Source organism: Camellia sinensis, chromosome 8, assembly GCF_055761805.1.
Source record: "Camellia sinensis isolate YWXY chromosome 8, ASM5576180v1, whole genome shotgun sequence".
Classification (NCBI taxonomy): domain Eukaryota; kingdom Viridiplantae; phylum Streptophyta; class Magnoliopsida; order Ericales; family Theaceae; genus Camellia; species Camellia sinensis.
The window spans coordinates 200442560-200465080 of record NC_138968.1 but is presented as its reverse complement, the minus strand read 5'-3'; the positions used below and the strand labels follow the sequence as shown (position 1 = coordinate 200465080).

The 22521-nt window shown below is 38.1% G+C and overlaps 1 protein-coding gene and 1 pseudogene across 3 annotated transcripts in view; both read left to right on the top strand.

Annotated features, from left to right (window-relative positions):
- Positions 1 to 22521, top strand: part of NUA (nuclear pore anchor) — a 71608-nt gene that overhangs the window by 22547 nt on the left and 26540 nt on the right. Inside the window, exons 13-32 of one of the 2 annotated variants that reach the window (XM_028265414.2) lie at positions 726 to 829; positions 903 to 971; positions 1086 to 1229; positions 1334 to 1438; positions 1558 to 1671; positions 1779 to 1857; positions 4855 to 4898; positions 4992 to 5065; positions 12896 to 12998; positions 13154 to 13288; positions 13367 to 13465; positions 13573 to 13614; positions 13698 to 13751; positions 13884 to 14063; positions 14212 to 14259; positions 14598 to 14648; positions 17509 to 17592; positions 17672 to 17746; positions 17839 to 18023; positions 18105 to 18207. In XM_028265414.2, the coding sequence (XP_028121215.2) occupies positions 726 to 829; positions 903 to 971; positions 1086 to 1229; positions 1334 to 1438; positions 1558 to 1671; positions 1779 to 1857; positions 4855 to 4898; positions 4992 to 5065; positions 12896 to 12998; positions 13154 to 13288; positions 13367 to 13465; positions 13573 to 13614; positions 13698 to 13751; positions 13884 to 14063; positions 14212 to 14259; positions 14598 to 14648; positions 17509 to 17592; positions 17672 to 17746; positions 17839 to 18023; positions 18105 to 18207 (1892 nt within the window). The remainder of the gene's footprint in view (positions 1 to 725; positions 830 to 902; positions 972 to 1085; positions 1230 to 1333; positions 1439 to 1557; positions 1672 to 1778; positions 1858 to 4854; positions 4899 to 4991; positions 5066 to 12895; positions 12999 to 13153; positions 13289 to 13366; positions 13466 to 13572; positions 13615 to 13697; positions 13752 to 13883; positions 14064 to 14211; positions 14260 to 14597; positions 14649 to 17508; positions 17593 to 17671; positions 17747 to 17838; positions 18024 to 18104; positions 18208 to 22521) is intronic. The other variant, XM_082884579.1, reaches the window with a different exon arrangement.
- LOC145797432 (vesicle transport v-SNARE 12 pseudogene) lies at positions 18792 to 22192 on the top strand (annotated as a pseudogene). The gene has a single exon (XR_014338995.1). The product of XR_014338995.1 is annotated as a vesicle transport v-SNARE 12 pseudogene (transcript).

Genomic DNA, 22521 nt, shown 5'->3' with positions numbered 1-22521 from the left:
GTGGTTAATGTTTTTTGCTTGGCCTGTGCCTCACGCGAAACTCAATACTAAGGATATGATTGAAAGAAAAAGGCCAAATTGCTATCTTCTTCCGCAGAAGTGTCGTATTTGTGTAAGGGATGAAGCGAGTATTGACGACCTATTTTGCATTGTCATGTGACTTTGGTCTTATGGTGGAGATTATTTCATTTGGTGGAGGTTGATTGGGTCATCCCACCTTCTGCTCACATGCTTGTTTTTGACTTTTGGGGATTTGGTCGTAATAGGAAGGCCTCTTGCTTTTTGAAGATGTGTAGTTTTTGTGGTGTTGTCTTCTATGGTTAGAAAGAAACAGAAGAATTGAGGATAAATTAGAAGATATGGAGGGTTAGTGGGATAAAATTTTGTGTTTGACATTTGTTTTGGTTTTGATGTCTCCTCTATGGTGATTCCGTTGTTTTTAGTAGAGATTGGAGTGCGGTGTGTGACATGTAATTTTCTTTTCATGTTTGATGGACTTCTTGTACACCATTGAACTCTTTGTACCTCTTATTGTTCTTTTTTTCTTTTTTAATAATATTTTTGTTGCTTGTAAGAACGAAGTGGGTGAAGCAGAAGAAATGTTGTTCTTATTTAGCTAAAAGCAATATGATTTAAAAAATTGTTATGCGAAGTAAACTTTGTTCTTTTGATTTGTTTCTTAGTGTCATATTGATGTTTCCATTGCATTGCTGTCACTTACACAGTGGAACATGAGAGATTGGTTGAAGCATACTCAGTTGTAAACCAAAAACTGCAGCATTCTCTTTCTGAACAGACTAATTTGGAGAGGACCATCCGGGAATTCAAGGTTTGTGATGTTATCATGGTCAAGGGTTTTGTTCTTTCATTTTTGCATTGATGCTTATATATTTGCTTCGTAGGCTGATTTGAGGAGGTGTGAACGAGACTACTCTATAGCACAGAAGGAGATTGTTGATCTCCAGAAACAGGTAATGGGGAGAGCATCACAAACCTGTTTAGTTTTGAACCACATCGGATTGCTAACTCATTATTTTTTCATATTAATTGTCTACACTTCTCTTACTAATAAGTTAATATCATAGGTGACGATCCTTCTAAAGGAATGCCGAGATGTACAACTTCGTTGTGGATCTGTGGGTCATGATTATGCTGATTACAGTACCACTTTTCCTGTTGTTGAGTTAAATGCTGACTCTGATGCTGAAAAAGTTATTTCTGAAAGGCTGGTAAATTGTGATTTTTTGTTCCTCAGTTTTCAATGGGCCTTTCTTGCAATTCAATACTTAGTGACAAAATGTTGATGTGTCTTTGAATATAAAACTTGTTACAGTTGACCTTTAAGGATATAAATGGGTTAGTTGAGCAGAATGTCCAGCTCCGAAGCCTTGTGCGAAGTTTTTCTGACCAGATTGAAAATAGAGAAATGGAGCTGAAGGTTTAAAGCACACCTTTTGTTTGCAATATTATCTCATTCATTGTACTGCGCCCCATTGGTTTTGCATTTGTGTCAATAGACTTGTTTGAAGTGTCTCATTGATTTTTCTGCAATTTCAGGAGAAGTTTGAGGTAGAACTTCAGAAACACACTGATGAGGCTGCTGCCAAAGTTAATGCTGTACTAGCGAGAGCTGAAGAACAAGGGCAGATGATCGAATCACTTCACACCTCTGTAAGCATTCCTCAAGGCTTAGACTTTCACACAAGCACTGCTTGGACTCTTATCGTTTCTAATGCCATGTGACATATTTTTCTTTTTTCTTTTTGTGCTTTGGATAGGTTGCAATGTACAAAAGGTTATATGAAGAGGAGCATAAACTTCATTCACCTTACCCCCGCACTGCGGAAATTGCTCCAGGTACTCTCCGTACAATTTTTGTTGTATGGTTTTCCCATCTAATTGATTTAATTATACTAATTTTTAGCCAGGCCAATATTCCTTCTCAATTGAGATATTAAACCCGTCTTCTTTTATTAAGTGCTTGTCTGACTAAATATGTGATTGGTAATAAAGAAGATTCTCATTGATAGAAATTAGTGCATGCTTTGCTAAGTTAATATTGATAGGTGTTGCAATCGTGTGTGTGCCATTTCATGTTTGTTTTTGGTTTCCTGAGATTCTTTGCCATATGTGCAGTACAGCCAGAAATAGATAGACAAGTAACATTTGACACACACAGATAAACGTCCTCTGGAGCACCACCACAGCACCACACAAAAAAGAAGAAGAAGAAGAAGAAGAAGAAGAAGTAAAAAACAAAAGGAAATAAGAACCCACATCACCCACTTTTTACCTTTTCCCATTTTTGATCACCAGCATCAGGTTGAGACCCCTTATATTAAACTCTAGTGTCTGATCAGTATTGTAAGCTAGGGATTAATCTTTACGGTATTTTATGGTCACATGTGTATATTACTGTGGATTTAGTCTCGGAATTTCTAGAGTGCTTGATTTCTGTAATAAAATTGCACTAGGTTTAATCTTTTTTTAACTGAACAACTGCTGTCAGGAACTTCTCTTGGATGCTGAGATCAAATTAAACAAAGAAGATTTTGTTAGGAAAAAAATTTAATTTTGGTATTTTCTATCCTTGTTTGTTGGGAAGTGCTATAGTCACATCCATAGTTGACAAAGTGTGAATTGAAGCCATTTTTTTTTCTCTAAATTGTGAATCGTAAAGATTCGGTCATAATTTATAACTTACATAGAAATATATATGCATTTAGAAATTAAAGATATGTTATATATGAAAAATTTACACCTAAATCAATGATTAGACTCTTTTGAATGATGATAACATGGTCGGTCTAATAGGTTAGACGCTTGCTTCTATGGTAAGAGATGTGGGTCTGAGATCACGGTGTGATCTAATAGGAGCTGAAAAAAGATTTCCTTCAGGCAATTGTTTGTCATGTTGAGTGTTATCTGGAACATGGACAGACCTGGTTTGTGTAATGGAAACAAGAAGTGGAATGTGGTATCTGGTGCGCCACATGCTCAAAAATGTGGTGTGATACAGTTAGACTTGTCTAGATTATTCTATTAAAATTTAAGGTACTCCTAGAGCAATTAGACATCCAATAAAGGAAAAAGATTGAGACCCCTAAAAGTCTCCCCGAATTTGCGCACAATGACATGACAAGTTACATGTTAACTTTTTATTTGTCACGAATTAAACCATGTAAAGGCCCAACTCCCTTGTCATGTTATTGTGGGTCTCTAGCATTCCTTTCCTATAAAATATAGTTTTTTGTCCCCCCGAACTAATCATGTAAAAAAACTTCTCTTTGAGTATTATGACCCATTTTTGTACATTTTCTTATGCCAAAACTCCAATCTTCTTAGATTTTAGTTTTTCTATTTCATTTTATTTCCTCATAAGGAGACCTTAATAAAATATGTTGGCATTTTTTTAGGGGATCACTTTGGATTGCTTAATTCACCACATTGGAACAAAAGTTCACCCATATACCAAAATGTAAATCGCTAGGGTATTAGCAATCTCTGAACATTGGTCATGTCGTTATGTATTATGGAGTTCTTGTCATGGGGTCTCTGGCGAGTTTGGTCCTGAGGACTTTGTTGAAGTATAGTGGTTGCTAAACTTTTATTGAACCATAAACCTGGCTGGCTTTTGTATAGATTTCTTCTCAACCATAGATAGTTGTGCTGATATTTGTTCAATTCATAGGCATTTTCTACTGTGAGTGGATGCATATATAGACATGGTGGGTGTGTGATTAGGGGTGGTCTAAATAGGGATATTCTTTTTCCTAGCAAAGTGGGAAGTTATTGTTGCACAGACAAACATTTACGAAGGCATTATCCTGAAAACCTCTGATTGTGTAACTACCTTCAAGAACTAAAAGCAAACGACCAAATACCTTTATGTGAATCTCGGGATAGATTTTGAACTGAAATTTCACCTGGTTCAGAAACAAAGAGTTTCAATTTTAGGTGGTATGGCATGTCTTTAAGAATTTTTTTTTTAGAATGTGTCTGAATATAGTTGAAGTCAGATAGTACTTGCTGAGATTCTTTGAGATGGATGGACAATGTGAAAGCTGTATATTAATTATATTTATGGGGATAGTGACTGATGGAACAACATTATTTTTTGAAGTCATTATTTTTTTTCCACCTCCTCAATTGCTTGTTTTATTACATGGATATGGACAAGTGGATCAGTGTGCTGAATACATGATTTTTATTTCTTCATCATCATTTGTTTTCTGAAGACATTGGGGGTGTTTGTTTCAGCTTTTCAAAGCTAACTTATGGCTTTTAGCTTTGAAAAAGTTATTTTGGACTGTTTGGTTAAACTTATTTCAAACAGCTTCTGATTCTAACAGCTTATTTTAACTCAAAAAAGCTGATTTTGAGAAGCTGCTCACCCCTTGCTTCTGATTATCAGTTTCTGCTGTGGACATGTTAATTTATGGTTATACTCTTAGATTTTTTTATTTTTTATTTTTTTAAAAATAGAAAAAGACCCAAATGGACTATAGATTATTATTATTATTTTTTATGAGAAATGTAGACAAACAAAAAATAAAAATTAATTGAAAAAGCTATTTCACACCTTATTTAACAAACACTACTCAGCAAGTTAAATCTATAATCCAACAATTACACCAAACAGATTAATAACTTCTGATTAAAGTCATAATCTATAATCTATAATCTATAAGCTGTTTTAACAGGTACACCAAACGAGACCATTATTTTTCTCAAATCTGTCCCTCATTGGGGGTTCCTGATGATTGGGGGTGGCATTATATGGATATAGGCATTATTTTGTTTTTGGTTATTTCCTTGCATCAGCCAATTCAACTTACTCCTTGGTTCTTGCAGATGATGGTAGGGAAGACCTTATGCGTCTATTTGAAGGTTCACAGGTAGGTCTGAAAAAAAGCCTTATGAATAGATGGTCGTGTCTACTTCTATTTTACTTTGGTGTTTTTAACCTATTTGTTAATATTTCATTACAGGAAGCTACAAAAAAGGCCCAAGAAGAGGCTTCTGAGCATGTGAGATGTCTGGAAGAAGATTTGGGAAAGTTGAGGTATATTTGATTTGTTTGAATTTCTTCTTTTTCTTCTTCATTTTCTACTTTCTACTGTAAGCTTAGAAGCTTGCACTGTTGAAAGAACTCGGTGATCTGTTTTGTGAATTTTAACTTGGATTGTACACCTTCTTCTTCTTAAAATGTTTTATACTTTAATATATATCAGTATTGGTGGGTCCCCATGCTTAGCAGAAATTGGAGCCACTTTATGTTCCTGAAAATGGATCCATGGACAATTTGTCTGCTAAAGAGGGTGATTTGTTGTTTCAAATAATAAAGACTATAAATTAGCTAAAAGGCTTTTATGTTGCTATAACACAGGCAGCTAATACATAGGTATTGGATATGTAACGCTGTTTGGAAGGTGGAGACTGTTATCATTTGACACGTCTTCGTCAGCTTGCCTTTTTTGTCTTTAAAATATTTTTTCATCTATCATGAGGTTAGAATACAATACAAATAGAAGAAGACGCACTCAGTTACTAGATTCGTCATTATTTTGTTCTTGGCTTGGTTTTTTGACCCTCCTCTGTTTCTTTAGTCCTCCATGCATTCTCTGATGCTGATTGAGTTGGTTGCCTGCATACGAGATGTTCTACTTTTGGTAGTGTGTCTTCTTGGGTCTGAATCTCATTTCTTCAAGTGCTAAGAAACAACCTATGGTATCTTGTTCTAGTGCTCAGGTCTTTGTTTTGATTAGGCAATCTTCTGCTTGAGTTTCATGTGCCTCTTTCCACTCTTGTCATGCTCTACTGTGTCTGTGACAACCTTAATATGATTTCCATGGCTTCCAACCCTGTCTTCCATGCTCGAACCAAGCTTATTAAGTTCGACTATCATTTCATTTGGAAGATTGTTCTCTCTAGAAGCGATCGAGTTTAGTTCGTTCCTTTTGCAGACCAAACTGCAATATCTTTACTGAGAGGCCACACAAACATTGCTTTGAGCTTTTGCGGTCTGAGCTCATCCTCCCTAGATTGTTGAGTGGCAGGGGAATGTTAGACGATCCCCCTAATTTGGTGTCCCTTGACTTTTTGAATATTTGCAAATGTTTTGTTACGTATGTTTATGTTTAGGTTTAGGCATAATTTCTTTATGTTGTAAGATGTATTTATACCTCAATTAAGAAGAATACAATGATCGCATTCTCAATTCCTTACAAATTAGCATAGTAAAGAGGCATTAAGAGGGTGCAAACCAAATTTGTTATCGCTAAAGGTGATCAATCAAGTTCTAGTGTGTTGCGTATGTGGTGGCATTACTTGATGATAAAAAAGTTCATTGATGCATTTGGAGGGACATGCTGATTTTCATGTCACAATTGCTAAATAGGTGTGCCTTACACTTTCTGTTATTTTGATGATAAGTGTAACGGTTGCAGATTAGTCCAAAACGTTGTGAAGGTGAATTAGCCCTGTTTAAATGTCAGGGGGTGAAGTGCTTCAAGGGCAAACCACAAGGGAGTAAAATGGATTTGCCCCCTTTTTTTATTGGAGAACTTTATTCTTTATGATGTTTATATTCGATCATTACTGTTAAGTTTCTGCTGGAAATTGTGTTCATGCATATAATATGATAGTGGTGTTGGTGGTAGATAGTGGCATGTATAGAATATGATAGTGGTGTTGGTGGTAGATAGTGGCATGTATAGAATATGATAGTGGTGTTGGTGGTAGATAGTGGCATGTATATAATATGATAGTGGTAGATAGTGGTAATATATAATATGTAAGTGGCATATAATGGGTTATGATGATGTTTGTAATATCTCCTATATAAGGAGTGTCATTTGGTCTTGTAAGATAAGAAGTTTTGAATATAACAGAAATATATTCCTTCTTCCTCATATTTTCGGAGTTCTTCTTCTTCATATTTTCTAAGTTGGTATCAGAGCAACAAAAAACACAGCAGCCCTAAAACCGTCATAGCCATGTCGGAAGTCACGTCCGGAACCACTTCAACCCCTGCCGCTGCCATTCCGGTGAAAACGTCCAACTCTCACTCTGTCCAAATCACCACCATCCGCCTAAATGGTGATAATTTTCTCCGCTGGTCACAATCTGTCCGGATGTATATCCGTGGGCAAGGAAAGATTGGTTACATCACTGGTGACAAGAAGGCTCCTGCTGTTAATGATCCGCTGTTCGACAATTGGGACGCTGAAAACTCCATGGTTATGACATGGTTGGTCAATTCCATGGAGGAGGATATAAGCTCTAATTACATGTGCTATACTACTGCACAAGAATTGTGGGACAATGTTAGTCAGATGTATTCTGACCTAGGAAATCAATCTCAAGTTTTCGAATTAACTTTGAAGTTGGGAGAGATTCGTCAAGGAGATGATTCCGTCACCAAATATTTCAATTCGTTGAAAAGGTTGTGGCAGGATCTTGACATCTTCAACACATACGAATGGAAATCGGTTGACGACTGCAACCACCACAAGAAAACTGTGGAAGACAGCCGTATTTACAAGTTTCTTGCCGGCCTCAACATTGAGTTCGATGAAGTGCGAGGAAGAATTATTGGCAGACCTCCTCTCCCATCCATTGGCGAAGTATTTGCCGAAGTCAGAAGGGAAGAGAGCCGAAGGAGCGTCATGCTTAAGAAAAAAGGTAATGGTGAATCAATTGAAATTTCTGCTTTTATTAGCGATGCTGCGGCCAACAAGGCTGCAAATTACCAGCGCAGGTTTGATGATAAGCCACGGGTCTGGTGTGATTTTTGCAATAAGCCTCGTCATACACGCGAAACGTGTTGGAAGATTCATGGCAAACCTGTCAACTGGAAAAGCAGCAAACAAGGAGAGAAGAATCGTGGCTTTCCTACCGCTAATGAAGCCGATTCAGGTCCCCTCAACAAAGAGCAGATTGATCAACTCTTAAAGCTGATAAAATCCAACTCCTCAACCGGTACTCCTAGTGTTTTGTTGGCACAAACAGGTAGAAATCCTAAAGCCTTCTCTTGCCTAAACTTCTCTCCGTGGATCATAGATTCCGGTGCCTCCGATCACATGACTAGTTTTTCCCATTTATTTAGTACCTATTTCCCTTGTTCTGGTCATGACAAAATCAGAATAGCCGATGGCAGTTTTTCACCTATTGCAGGAAAATGATTTATTAAACTAACTGAGAAAATTAATCTCAATGCTGTTCTTCACGTCCCCAACTTAGCCTGTAACCTTTTGTCTGTCAGTAAACTATCTAAGGATTCTAATTGTCGTGTTACATTTTTTGAATCCCATTGTGAATTTCAGGACCAGAACTCGGGGATGATGATTGGGCGTGCTAGGATGCTTGAAGGTCTTTACTACTTTGATGAAGTACCTGTTAGTAATAAAAAAGCTCAGAGCTTTAATAGTACCAGTTCAATCTTTGTTCGAGAAAAAATAATGCTATGGCACTATAGGCTAGGACATCCTAGTTTTCTTTATCTGAAACATTTATTTCCAGAATTATTTAAAGGGATTGATTGTTCTTCTTTTCATTGTGAAAGTTGTATTTTTGCAAAATTTCATCGCTCTACTTATTTGCCAAAACCTTACCAGGCTTCAAAAACTTTTTATTTGATTCATAGTGATGTTTGGGGCCCTTCTAAAATCACTACTCTTTCTGGTAAAAGATGGTTTGTTACATTTATTGATGACCATACCCGCTTATGTTGGATTTATTTGATGAATAAAAAATCTGACGTGAAAAATTTATTCACAAATTTTTACAATATGATTGAAAACCAATTTCAAACCAAAATTGGTATTTTACATTCTGATAATGGAACAGAATATTTCAATGAGCAGTTGGGTGAGTTTTTGGAAAAAAAGGGGATTTTTCATCAATCTACATGTCGGGATACCCCTCAACAAAATGGCATTGCAGAACGAAAAAATAAACATCTACTTGAAGTAGCACGTGCTATAATGTTTTACATGCATGTTCCTAAATATTTATGGGGTGAAGCAATTTTAACAGCCTCTTATTTGATAAACAGGATGCCTACAAAGGTGTTAACATACAAAACACCTTTTGATTGTCTCAAAACTTTTTTTCCTGACACGAGGTTGTTTTCTGATTTACCCGCCAAAGTTTTTGGATGTACTGCCTATGTTCATGTTCCCAGTCAATTTCGTTCAAAACTTGACCCCCGTGCTATAAAATGTGTTTTTTTGGGTTATTCCTCAAACAAAAAGGGGTATAAGTGCTTCGATCCTCAAAACAAGAAATTTCATGTGAGTATGGATGTGTCATTTGTGGAAACAAAATCCTATTTCCCCAACACTTCTCTTCAGGGGGAGACAAGTGGAGTAGAAGACCGTTTTTGGGATATTTCTATTCCGCTCCCCAATGTCATTTATCCTACACAAAAATCACATCTGTCTGATAATGATCACTTAGGAGAACCAAGTTCTATGGTGCCTAGTCAAGAAGATTCTTGTTTAGGGGGAGAAGTACTACAAAATGATCTAAATCCTGAGCTTCAGGTTTATACTAGGAAGCGATTTCATCTGAGGAATAATGACCCGAATGTCCATCCTAATGACCCGAATGTCCACCCGAGTTCTGGCATCAAAATTTTAGGTAATCCTATTCCTTCTATTTCCGACCTTGATGTACCTATAGCAATTAGGAAAGGTGTCCGAAATTGCATTAAACATCCTATTGCAAATTACCTCTCCTATCAAAGACTGTCTAAAAACCATAGAGCTTTCACATCTAGGATTTCACACTTGTTTGTTCCAAGGAATATACAGGAAGCATTGGATGATCCGAATTGGAAATTAGCAGTCATGGAGGAGATGAATGCTTTAAGGAGAAGTGGTACTTGGGAGATAGTTGATCTACCCAAAGACAAGAAAACAGTTGGGTGTAAATGGGTGTTTACGATAAAATGTAACGCAGATGGAAGCGTTGAGAGATACAAGGCGAGACTGGTAGCTAAAGGCTTCAATCAAACTTATGGGATCGACTATCAGGAGACGTTTGCTCCTGTTGCTAAAATAAATTCCATCAGAGTACTGTTATCTCTTGCAGTAAATTCAGATTGGCCTCTACATCAACTTGACATTAAAAATGCATTTCTCAATGGTGATCTTGAAGAGGAGGTGTTCATGAGCCTACTGCCGGGATTTGAGCAGAGACTTGGAAGTGACAGAGTATGCAGATTGAACAAGTCATTATACGGACTCAAACAATCACCAAGAGCGTGGTTTGAACGCTTTGGGAAGGCAGTTATCAGTTGTGGCTTCTCGCAGAGTCAAGCAGATCACACAATATTTTATAAACATTCAAAAAACAGTAAAATTGCAATTTTGATTGTTTATGTTGATGACATCATTTTAACTGGTAATGATGAAGCAGAGTTAGCAGCCCTCAAAGAGAAACTCGCAAAAGAATTTCACATTAAGGATCTGGGAGCCCTCAAGTGTTTCCTCGGAATGGAATTTGCAAGATCCAAGGAAGGTATATTCGTTAATCAGAGAAAATATGTTCTTGATCTCCTTGGAGAAACAGGTATGCTTGGTTGTAAGATGGCGGAGACTCCGATCGAGCCTAACTTGAAGTTACAAGCTGCTAAGGCTGAAGAAATCAAAGAGAGAGAACAATATCAGCGACTTGTAGGGAAATTGATTTACTTGTCTCATACGCGGCCTGATATTGCCTTTGCAGTCAGCATGGTAAGTCAGTTCATGCACTCACCAGGGGCAGAGCACTTTGAGGCCGTTTATAAGATCTTAAGATATTTGAAAGGAACTCCAGGGAGAGGCTTACTATTCAAGAAACATGGACATCTTCAAGTTGAAGTATACACAGATGCAGACTGGGCAGGAAGTGTTACAGACAGGAGATCAACATCCGGATACTGCTCCTTTGTAGGTGGGAACCTAGTTACATGGCGGAGTAAAAAACAGAATGTGGTAGCTAGAAGTAGTGCAGAAGCAGAGTTCAGAGCTGTTGCCCATGGAATCTGTGAAGTAATGTGGATTAAAAGAATTCTTGAAGAATTAAAGCTTTCTCACCCGACACCTATGAAGGTCTATTGTGACAACAAAGCAGCTATATCTATAGCTCATAATCCAGTTCTACATGATCGCACAAAACATATAGAAGTGGATAAACATTTCATCAAGGAGAAAATCAATGCTGGCATAATCTGTATGACCTACCTTCCAACAGGTGAACAATTAGCTGATGTGCTAACGAAGGGACTACACAAGAAGCAATTTGATAAGCTGACTAGCAAGCTGGCTATGGAAGATATCTTCAAACCAGCTTGAGGGGGAGTGCTGGAAATTGTGTTCATGCATATAATATGATAGTGGTGTTGGTGGTAGATAGTGGCATGTATAGAATATGATAGTGGTGTTGGTGGTAGATAGTGGTATGTATAGAATATGATAGTGGTGTTGGTTGTAGATAGTGGCATGTATAGAATATGATAGTGGTGTTGGTGGTAGATAGTGGCATGTATATAATATGATAGTGGTAGATAGTGGTAATATATAATATGTAAGTGGCATATAATGGGTTATGATGATGTTTGTAATATCTCCTATATAAGGAGTGTCATTTGGTCTTGTAAGATAAGAAGTTTTGAATATAACAGAAATATATTCCTTCTTCCTCATATTTTCGGAGTTCTTCTTCTTCATATTTTCTAAGTGTTTCTGTATTTTGTATTTTGACGCAACATAAGGTTTTATAGTATAATTCTGTTTTTGGAAAACAAAAATGTGTGAATGAGGTCCTTAACAAGCAATTCAACTATCAATCATCACAAACACGTGACAGTCAATAATCATCATCAAATCAGAGCAAAGATGCTAAATTTTTCTACAAGTTTATAGATCAATTTTCTGATGGTGTAACTGTCCACAATTTCTGATGGTGTAACTGTCCACAATTTGTATCAGGAAAACCAAATGAAATAAAAAACATCATATCTTGAGGCCATATAAAAATTAAGGTTGAATAACTAGATCTAGAGGCTTCCAACATGTGGTTATCCCTTAGAGTTAGTAACAGTGAATGGTCCACTCACGGGGAAACAAGAATGTCGGGTGGAATAATTGAGTTTGACTGCAAAGGAATAAACGGAAAACAATGATCAATGGATGGATTGAAAAAGGGAGGTTGTACAACTCAGCAAGAGGGAAGGTGCACCAAGTTATTCAATCCTCTTGAACAACATTCAGCATACACGTTGTGCATAAAAGTCGCAGGTGGTGTCATATTTGTCCTCATTGCACAATAAGATTTAAATAAGAAAAGAAGGAAGAACCGGTGAATTGGGAGAAAGAAAAAGAGAATGAGGAAGCGGAGAGTACGTAGCAGCTTTGCAACTTCTTCAAACTCACAGAAAAACAATCCCACTTTAATTTGAGTGAGTTTACCACTCTGAAGCACAATATCTAAGTGGTGGTACAACTCTAAAGTACTGTAATTTATAGATAGGGTACAACTTGTAATAACGCTAATCGTCACTCTCCAATTTATATTGCCTTAAACTTATAATAACCCTAATCTTCTTTCTCCAACAAATGATAACAATAAAAGACAATCAAGGAAATCCCATTCTAGAGGCGGTAAATATTAATGATAATATTGGCCCCAAGTTCCATTACTTTTATCCCTCTCTTGGTAGGCATTTTCTTCACATTGATTTGTTTTTGTTGCTTTTGGTCTGGGTTAATTGAACACGCAATTTATCATCTTCGCCTCTATTATTTTCTTTTTAAGTATATTTTTATTTGCTGTCAAATTCACAAGCAATTGTATCACTTACATGGAAAGCCTTTTTTTTTCCTTCAATTTTTCATTTTTGCATCAGGAGTGAGATGATATCACTACGATTAGAACGTGACAAGTTGTCTCTAGAAGCAAATTTTGCACGTGAGAAACTTGACAGATTTATGAAAGAGTTTGAGCATCAGGTTAATTTAGGCATCTTCACCACTACCTACTGTTCTCTCTGTTTCTCTCTCTCTCTGTACAATTTATTATTTTATTTATTTATGGTTATGGTAGACTTGAGCATTGTTGCCTGTATTGGTTTTTTCTTACCTTTCTACGGTGGATAACATGTCAGAGAGATGAAACCAATGCTGTTATATCCAGAAATGTTGAATTCTCACAGTTAATAATTGACTACCAACGAAAGCTACGTGAAGGTTCTGAGTCTTTGCGCGTTGCTGAGGAGCTCCCACGAAAGTTATCGATGGAGGTGAATACTGTTGTTTGATTGAATGGTTGCCAAGGATTCATGCTGAACTTATTCATCAAATTTCGTATTGCTTCACAGGTCTCTGTCTTGAAGCATGAAAAAGAGATGTTGTTGAACTCAGAAAAGAGAGCTTGTGATGAAGTTCGTAGCTTGTCTGAGAGGGTTCATCGTTTGCAGGTTTTTAAAAATTTCTTTGAAATACTTAAGTTGGTTGCAGTTTGGACATGGAATAATATGTTATATTCTCTTTTTTCTTTGGCATATTTTTGTATGCTTGTGTGCAGGCTAGTTTAGACACTATCCAGAGTGCAGAGGAAGTTCGTGAGGTAGCTAATCGATATAATATTAATGTGTATTTTTCCTTGTAAATGTACAACCTTACCATGTTCACTTCTATATGGTACTGTAGGAAGCGAGAAGGGCGGAGAGGAGAAAACAAGAGGAGTACATTAGACAGATTGAGGTGTGTGACTTGTTGGATGTCATACTGAAGACCTCCCATTCTCTTTCAAACCTTTTTTTGGGTTGTTATCACCTTTCACTTGATCATATTTTATGCTGGGGCATTGATATTTGTGGTCTAATATGCTTGCAGAAGGAATGGGCCGAGGCTAAGAAAGAGCTTCAAGAAGAGCGTGATAATGTTCGGCGGCTCACACTTGATCGAGAAGAGACAATGAAGAATGCTATGAGACAAGTTGAGGAAATGGGGAAAGAATTAGCTAATGCCTTGAATGCTGTTGCTGCAGCTGAGTCTAAGGCAGCTGTTGCTGAGGTCTCTAACTACAAATTTAATTACCCGTTCAACCAACAATTCTTCCTGGAGAAAAATAAATTTATCTAGTTTTCATTAATGCTCTTTTTAGTCATTTCTTGACGATGAAAAGAAGTTTGATAGTTGTTGTAATATTGGTAAATCTCAGGCCCGATATTCTGATATGGAGAAGAAGATCAAATCTCCAGAAACTAAGGTACTTCTAATAATTTGAATTAACTTTGTAGTAGTCTTGTTTCCGAAAATTTTACTCTAAAGTACACATCTTGTTGTCTTTGGTCAAGCATCTTCTGTACTATGTCTACAGAAGTTGCTAGCTGAACATCTTTCTCTCTTTTTGTCAAAGATGTCTTGGTGTAAACTGAACCTTGAAGTCCATGTGAAAGCTTTGTTTCTCATTTGAGAAATTTGTTTCTTCTTGCTGTTTTGTTTTTCATTAGACCTGGTATTTATTGAGCGGGTATAAGGTTTAGAAATTTAAATTAATTCCCGTCCATGCAACTCTTCCCCCCTGCCCCCATTCCTTCAATGCAGATTGCTGGGAATGACAGTGAATGCGGAATTTCCTCTCCCTCAACCAATGATGTGAGTGTATTTCTTCCTTGAACAAGATCTATATGAATGTTTGTGCTCTAGTATTTTGTGTCCTGTGTCTGCTACATATTTGTATATAATCACATCCTAGCTCCTAACAGCTCCTGTAAAACTTTGGCATTTGGGCACTCCAATTATCAGTATCCAGACTCCTCTGGATTTTATTTAACATTTTAAATGAGTGACACGTTATGACTAGTTAGAAAATCATCAGTAGGGTTGCTGCCAAGTTCATCAAACAAAAAGTTGATGTGCTTTAGCTTTGACATAGGCCCAAAGAAGCTGCTCCGGGGCCCCCCTCTATAACAAATTCACTTCGAACAAATTCCAATTGCCCCACCATCTACCATATTTTGTTACCACCACCACTCTTTTCCAGTATCTGTCCCTCTTACAAGAAAATCCCCACAGCCATTTATCCACGAGGGCTTTTTTGAAACAACAAGATGGTTACTTAAAGTCCTCTCCTACACTCCACATATGAAGTCACACAATAACTTTTCACGTTTATTCACATCTGAGACTGGAATAGTGTGAACTGATATGAATTAGGTCAATAGACTTGTGAAAGTGCTTTTTACAAGATTGAATTGACTGCACTTAGAGTGATACTCTCTCCTAACTTGCCAGTATCCGCTCCATCCCTGACAACCTTTGCCTTAAATAACGATACCACATCTAAACCATGATATGGTACTTAAAAGTCCTCTCCTACACTACCCCATCTAAAGTCACAAGGTAAATTTCCTAACTTATTCGCGTCTGAGACTGGAGTAGTGTGAAGCAATATGAAATAGGCCAATAGGCCTTCAAAAGTGCTTTTAACAAGATTGAATGGACCGCCCTTTCACTGATACTCTCTTCTAACTTGCCAATCTTCTCTCCATCCCAAACAATAATGGCCTTAAATGACGATACCACAACAAAACCATGGTATGTTACTGGAACAATGAATGGAAGCAAAAGCCTCAACATGTGGGGCGTCTCTCGCCGGAATCAACTTAATCTTTCTCAAGTTCATCACTAGGCTTGTAATGAGCTCAAAACAAAAAAAGGACATACTAGAGATAACCAAATTGGACAAGATTTACCCCACAGTAAATCATCGTATATATTTTTTTTTTGATAAATAAAATCAGGATTATTAAAAAGTATCAAGGTAATGCAAAGAATACAAAACTACTGCCCACAAGAGGCCAGAACAAAAAAACCTAAGAAATCAAATCATCCACAAAATTTACAAAGGCCAAGACATCCGGGTTCACCGACAGGGTAACCCAACTATGAAGAACCACAAAGAACCTGCTCTCCAACCAAGACACTGGATGATAGATCCCTTGAAAAATTCATCTGTTATGCTCCAACCAAATCAGTCACATCAAGCAATGAGCACCAAGCAACCACTGCCTCCGGCGACACCTCCCAACTCTCGCCCCCCTCTAACTCTGAAGAACCCCCACAACTGAACCCAAACCAACCCAAACAAACCAACAAGAAGCGACCAAAGCCGTGTTGCTACCAAGCAATGGATAAGCAAATGATTCATTGACTCAGCATCTCCACGACACATGTAACACCAATTGACCAAAATATGCTTGCGTCGAATCAAATTATCAATAGTCAAATACGCCCTAAAGCTGTTGTCCATACAAAAAAGGCAACCTTAGGAGCAGACCTTGTGACCCAAACACTGCAAAGGAAACACCACCGCTGTCCCTCCCACAAGCTCACGATAATATGAAACTACCGAAAAAAACCCTTTGGACTTTAGACACGCCCACACCAGTGAATCCCCCCCAGCTTCCCCACATTGCACCTGATACAAGAATCCCAGAAGATCCACCAATTGGCCCACCTTCCAATCCTGCACATCACGCCGCAAAAGAATGTTCCACATAGTCATCTGCCCTTGACCACAGTAAATCATCATATTATCAACATATAACAGATGAGAAACTCCATTGGAGCACCCTCTCCAACATACCCACTCTATACCCCTCCAAAACCCCCTTGCACCATCCTACTAATCATCTGTGGAGCTTCATAACCAAAATGAAAAGAGAGGGAGATAAATGCTTCCCTTGCCTCAATCCCCTTAAGTTCTGACTCTGCGTCTCCTTTATCATATGCCTTTTCAATGTCCACCTTGCAAATCACCTCTGCCTTCCCACTTCTCAAGCTAGAGTCAACCTACTCATTAGCCACTACCACATTCGAAATTTAGTCGCTCCTCCACAATGGCATTATGAGTATATGATACCACCGTCGTCAACATCTTTAGCTGAGTAGTTTTCATTAATTATATTTGTCTGGTAAATTTATCCAGTAATTGGGGCAAAAGACGAATGCGCTTAATGTTGACATAATTTCAACTCCCTTTAATATGACTTGTACTTGTCTCTTCCCTTTCTTCTTTCCTGTGAAGCATGGACACATCTTTCAAGGAACATACACATGTCCAACACTTCAGACAAGTGTATGTTTGTGTGCTGTTTTTCTATTTTAGCTAGACATGCAGATATGTTTTTCAGAACATCTCATGGACATAATGGGGTTCCTTTTATAAGTTTTGAAATTTTCAAGTGACTGGTCAATATATAAAAACTAACTTTTCAGCTTAAAGGGAAAAAAGTGGACAATGTGTGTTCTGCGATCTGGTTTATCGACATTCTAACCCCTCAGATCAGCTGCGCAAGAGTCTATTTTTTTACTTCTATTTTTCTTCTTTTTTCCCCCTCATTTTTTTTTTTAATTTTTTTAATTTTTTATTGTATAGGAGCGTTCTTATTTTTTCCCTCTCAATTGTGGTTATCACAAAAAATTTGACCATTTTTGTCATAACTTTCTGCAGGCTATTTCCGACTTGTGTGTTGCAAGAGAGGAGATTGAAAAACTGAGAGAGGAAACACAAGTTATTAAGACCCACATGCTGCAGGTATGTACCTCGTATAGAATTGTTTTTATTGTGTTATTCCTTACAAAGTTTCTTGGCTAAAATGCATTTTGTTGTGCAGTATAAGAGCATTGCACAGGTGAATGAGACTGCATTGAAACAGATGGAATTTGCTCATGAGAACTTCAAAAGCGAGGTATTTCTGATGCGACTTTATTCAGTGGATTATATAGCATATGTTGTTCGATAATGTGGTTAAATTTTGCTTTTATTTTAAATGTTTATCAGGCAGATAAAATGAGGATGTCACTTGAAGCTGAACTTCTGTCAGCTAGGGAGCAGGTTAAAGAACTTGAAAGAGAATGTAGTTCGAAGTCCAAAGAAGCATCATCTTCAGCTGCAGAGAGAGAAGCAGCTCTTGCTTCTGCTTTGTCAGAAATTGACCGACTTAAGCAAGAAAGTTCTGTTAAGATGTGGGGCTTCCTGTTCTTTTGCTATTTGTCATCTGATTGTAAATCTTCTGTTTCTTTCTCATATACTTTGTGCACATTTAGGTCCCAAATTGCTACAATGGATATCCAAATTTCTGCTTTGAAGGAAGATTTGGAGAAGGAGCATCAGAGATGGCGTGATGCTCAAACCAACTATGAAAGACAGGTTTTTCTTGAAACATTGACTGATCATACTTCGTAATCTGATTAATAAATGAATGATACTTGCATACATGTTTATACTTTAACAGATATTGAGTTGTAATTATATAGTATTATTTTGAGTTTGGTAATCGTTCTGTTTTCTGGTATATATCAACTTCCCATTTGTGTAGTTTCAGTTTATAGTCATCTCAGTTCTTATGTATATTAGCTTCCCATTTGTGTAGTTTCAGTTTATAGTCATCTCAATTCTTAAATCTTACGATTGAAGTATAAACATTTTTAATTGATGATAAATAAAAATTGTTAGAAAAACTTTATTCTTTACCTTTTTTGTTAAGGGGAGTTGCGTGAGAGAAACCCTGGCTGCATGCAGTTGTTGAATATTAAACTGGGAAAAAATGTCTCTTTGTGATTAGAAAAGTACATCTTGTAGTTGAAACTGTTTCGTAAATGAGAATTTGTAATTCTTTGGGGTAAAAGAAAAAAAAATAAAATTTGGGGCTTTGCTTTTAAATATTGAAAGAAAAAAAGTGGTTGCTTTTTTGCCGAAAATTTCATAGTAATATCTAGTTGCTATAGGGAACAGAATATCATTTGAATCATAGTAACTCTCAGATAGACTAAGCAACCCACAAGCTCTTCATATAAAGTAGGATCAAGGCAGAGGAACACCATCAGTAGTGTTAAGTTTCACATTAAGCTGGGGTATCAGCAATCTTAGTGTCAGTAAGGCCAGCACGGTGAATAACTTCATTAGCATAGTTGGCCTGAGACAGAAAGGAGCTCTTAGAGAAGAAGCCACCTCAATATCAAGAAATACCGCAATGGGTCCAAATCCTTCATTTCGAAGGTGTGGAAGAGATGCTGCTTGACATAAGAGATAATAGAAGAATCAGAGCCAGTAATAATCATGTCATTCACATATAGTAATAAGGCAACGAAACCAGCAGAGGTGTGGAGGAGAAACAAAGTAGAGTCTTGGGCAAATGGATGAAACCTAAGCTTAGTAACAATAGTTTGAAAGCGATCATACGAAGCACGAGGAGATTGCTTCAGACCATACAGAGCACGCTGAAGACAACAAACCTGTCTAGAGAAATGGTGAAGGCCGCGGGGAGAATGCATGTAAACCTTCTCAGCGAGATGACCATTAAAAAAAGCATTCTTAACATTCATCTGATAAAGAGGCCAATGACGAATAACAACAGTAAATATCAAAGTACGAACAATAGTCATTTTGGCAACAAGGGCAAATGTCTCCTCATAATCAATACCATACTCCTGTGAAAAGCTCTTGGCAACCAGTCGAGCCTTGTAGCGCTCAAGAGAACCATCAGAATGAGTCTTGACTTTGTAGACCCATTGGTAACCAACCAGATTCTTACCAGCAAGCAAAGAAACTAACTCCCAAGCACTAGCTTTCTCCGAAACAGACAACTCATCCTCTAGAGTTTGAATCCAATGAAGATCCTGACAGGCTTCCTTACAAGACTGAGGTTCTAAAAAAGAGTGAATAGCATACAAAAATGTACCATATGAAGGAGAAAAACATGTTTTAGCAAAATTAAATTTGAATACCTGTTTACGGAGGCGAAGGGGATACTTACGGTTAGCAAGATTAGAGTTGTCAGAAGCAGGAGGATTAATAGTAGGGGCAGAGACAACTGGTGGATGGAGAGCCTTGCGACGAGAATAGACTAACATCGGAGGAGGAGGAGGAGGAGGAGGAGAAGGAGGAGGAGTCGGAGTAGGCAAGGAAGGAGGAGGAGAGGAGGGAACAGACTCATGTGGGTTAGTGGAGAGGGACTCGGTAGGAGGGGTGGTACAAGGAGAAGAGGGAATAAGCTCATGGGGAACAATAGAGATGTACTCATTAGGAGGGACCTCAGTGTTAAAATCCACCTACTCTCCACCTACTTCACCCACTTAAACCTACTCCACTAAACCTAACCCACTACACCACTACCACCTCACCTACTCCACTAAACCTAACCCACTACACCACTACCACCTCCACTTCACCTACTCCTTACCTACCACACACTCACCCTCTTCTATATATAGGAATCATGAATCATTGTAATTAAAAATCAACATATATCAATCAATAATACATCAATAGATACAATATTCTCTTTATACAATATTCTCTGTATTTCTCTCTTTATACATTGATTTTTACATGGTATCAGAGCGAGGTTGAAAACTTAGTAATTCCGCTTCACCGGCGGGCGGCAGCCTCGCCTTGGCCGCCCGCCGGACCTCTACACACACACACCCACTGTCTACGTTTAATCGGAGATTCTTGGATTCGAAAACTGAGAAGTCCGATCCGATTGCTGCTTTTCCTGCGAAATTCCCAATCGTCGCTCTCTTTCCTTCCCTGTGGACCTTGGAATTGACTTCATTGACGAGGGTGTTGTGAAGCTTTTGGAGGAGCGATGAGTCAGGTTTTCGAAGGATATGAGCGCCAGTACTGCGAGCTTTCTGCCAATTTATCCAGAAAATGTAACTCTGCTGGTCTTCTTCCTGATGGAGAGGAAAAGATGCAAAAGATTTCTGAAATAAAAACTGGAGTGGATGAAGCTGATGTTTTGATAAGAAAAATGGATCTTGAGGCAAGAAGTTTGCAGCCAAGTTTGAAGGCTGTCCTGCTTGCCAAGCTAAGGGAATACAAGGCTGATCTAAATAAGGTTAAAAGGGAAGTTAAGAAAATCTCATCAAATGATGCTAATCAGGTCCGTGAAGAGTTGTTGAAGTCTGGAATTGCAGATGCACATGTGATTTCTGTGGATCAAAGAGAAAGATTGGCAATGTCAACCGAGAGACTAAATCAGTCAAGCGACAGGGTCAAGGAGAGTAGAAGAACTACGCTGGAGACAGAAGAGCTTGGTGTCTCCATCCTTCAAGATTTGCATAATCAACGTGAAACTCTCCTGCATTCCCATAAGAAGCTTCATGGGATTGACGATGCCAGGGAGAAACCTTTTTGCCGGAATTGTCGAGGAAGAAGACTCGGAAGTCTAGGGTTTGAGGTTGGCCTTCTTCTTTGATGTGAATCTCAGGCTTGTAAAGAGCAGTGCAAGTGAAGGACCTCCTCTTAGGAACCAATCTGCTGTTGTTATTGGTGTTGAAGCAGAGACTTAGGCCGTTGGATCTTCGCAATGGACCTCTGAACAGTAAGGCAATGGTGAGGCTACTGTGGCTATCACTCTAGTGGCCCCCTTGGTCTTGGACTTTCTCTCTCTCTCTCTCCTATCATACACAGATAAACACATTGCTTTTACTTCTTTTTTAAATACCCACTCATCATCTCTCTTCTCTCTCCTCTCTCTCCCGAGTGTGATCTTGGTGCTAAACAGTGTTGTGCAACTTGAGCTGTTCAACACCTCTTTACAGGCTGTGCATGATGTGGGTTGGAAAAGGTAAAAGCTATATAACCTTTATATATAGTTACATATATATTTTGGTTTGATTTCTGCTTTGCCAAATTGCCAGCCTAGTTTGGGACTTGAAAATCTATTAGAAAATTCGCTATCCCATGACCCCAGACTCATTATTATGCTCTCTACTCTCACCTTCTCTCTCTCTCCACTTTATCCCGTGGGTTTGTCCCTCTCTCTCCTCTGTTTGATTTCAAAATCAATTATTTTTATTTATTTTTTTCCAAATCACTTTTAATCTTTTTTTAAATACCCACTCTCCAATAATATATCTTTTGTAGGGGCATTAACCCCAATTTTATTTTGAAACAATCACACTGATGTTTTTCATATAATCCATCTACAAATATTTTTTATCTATTTTCTTTATCCCTTGTTTTCTTTCATTTTATTTTTATTCTTAAACAAAGCACCACAAAAAAAAAAAAAAAAAAAAAAAAACCAATCCATTCCAACTCGGTTTTCTTTCCACAAACTTATCCTTTCTTCATGCCGGGGATCAACCCCGTTCACAATTTTACACCAAAAAAAAAAAAAAAAAAAAAAAAACCAACCCACAAACACACATCCACAGGCGGGATTTTTCTTCTCTACTCTGCCGCCGGTCTCTTCTTCTTGCTTCCGTCCTGGGCGGCCCTTGACGGTGTTGCCTCCGTGTTTCCCACTCCACTGGGCACGATCACTACTCCCTGCTCCTCCACTGCAGCATATGGCGGCCCTCCAAATCGGAACATAACGGTGGCCTTCCGCTTCAGCTCCTTATTTTCCGCCTTTAGCACACTTATCTCTGCTCGCGCATCCTTATACATGCGCTGGAGCAGAGCCAGTTGGGCGTTTAACTGCTGCACCTCATTTGTCCTACTCTGCAGCCG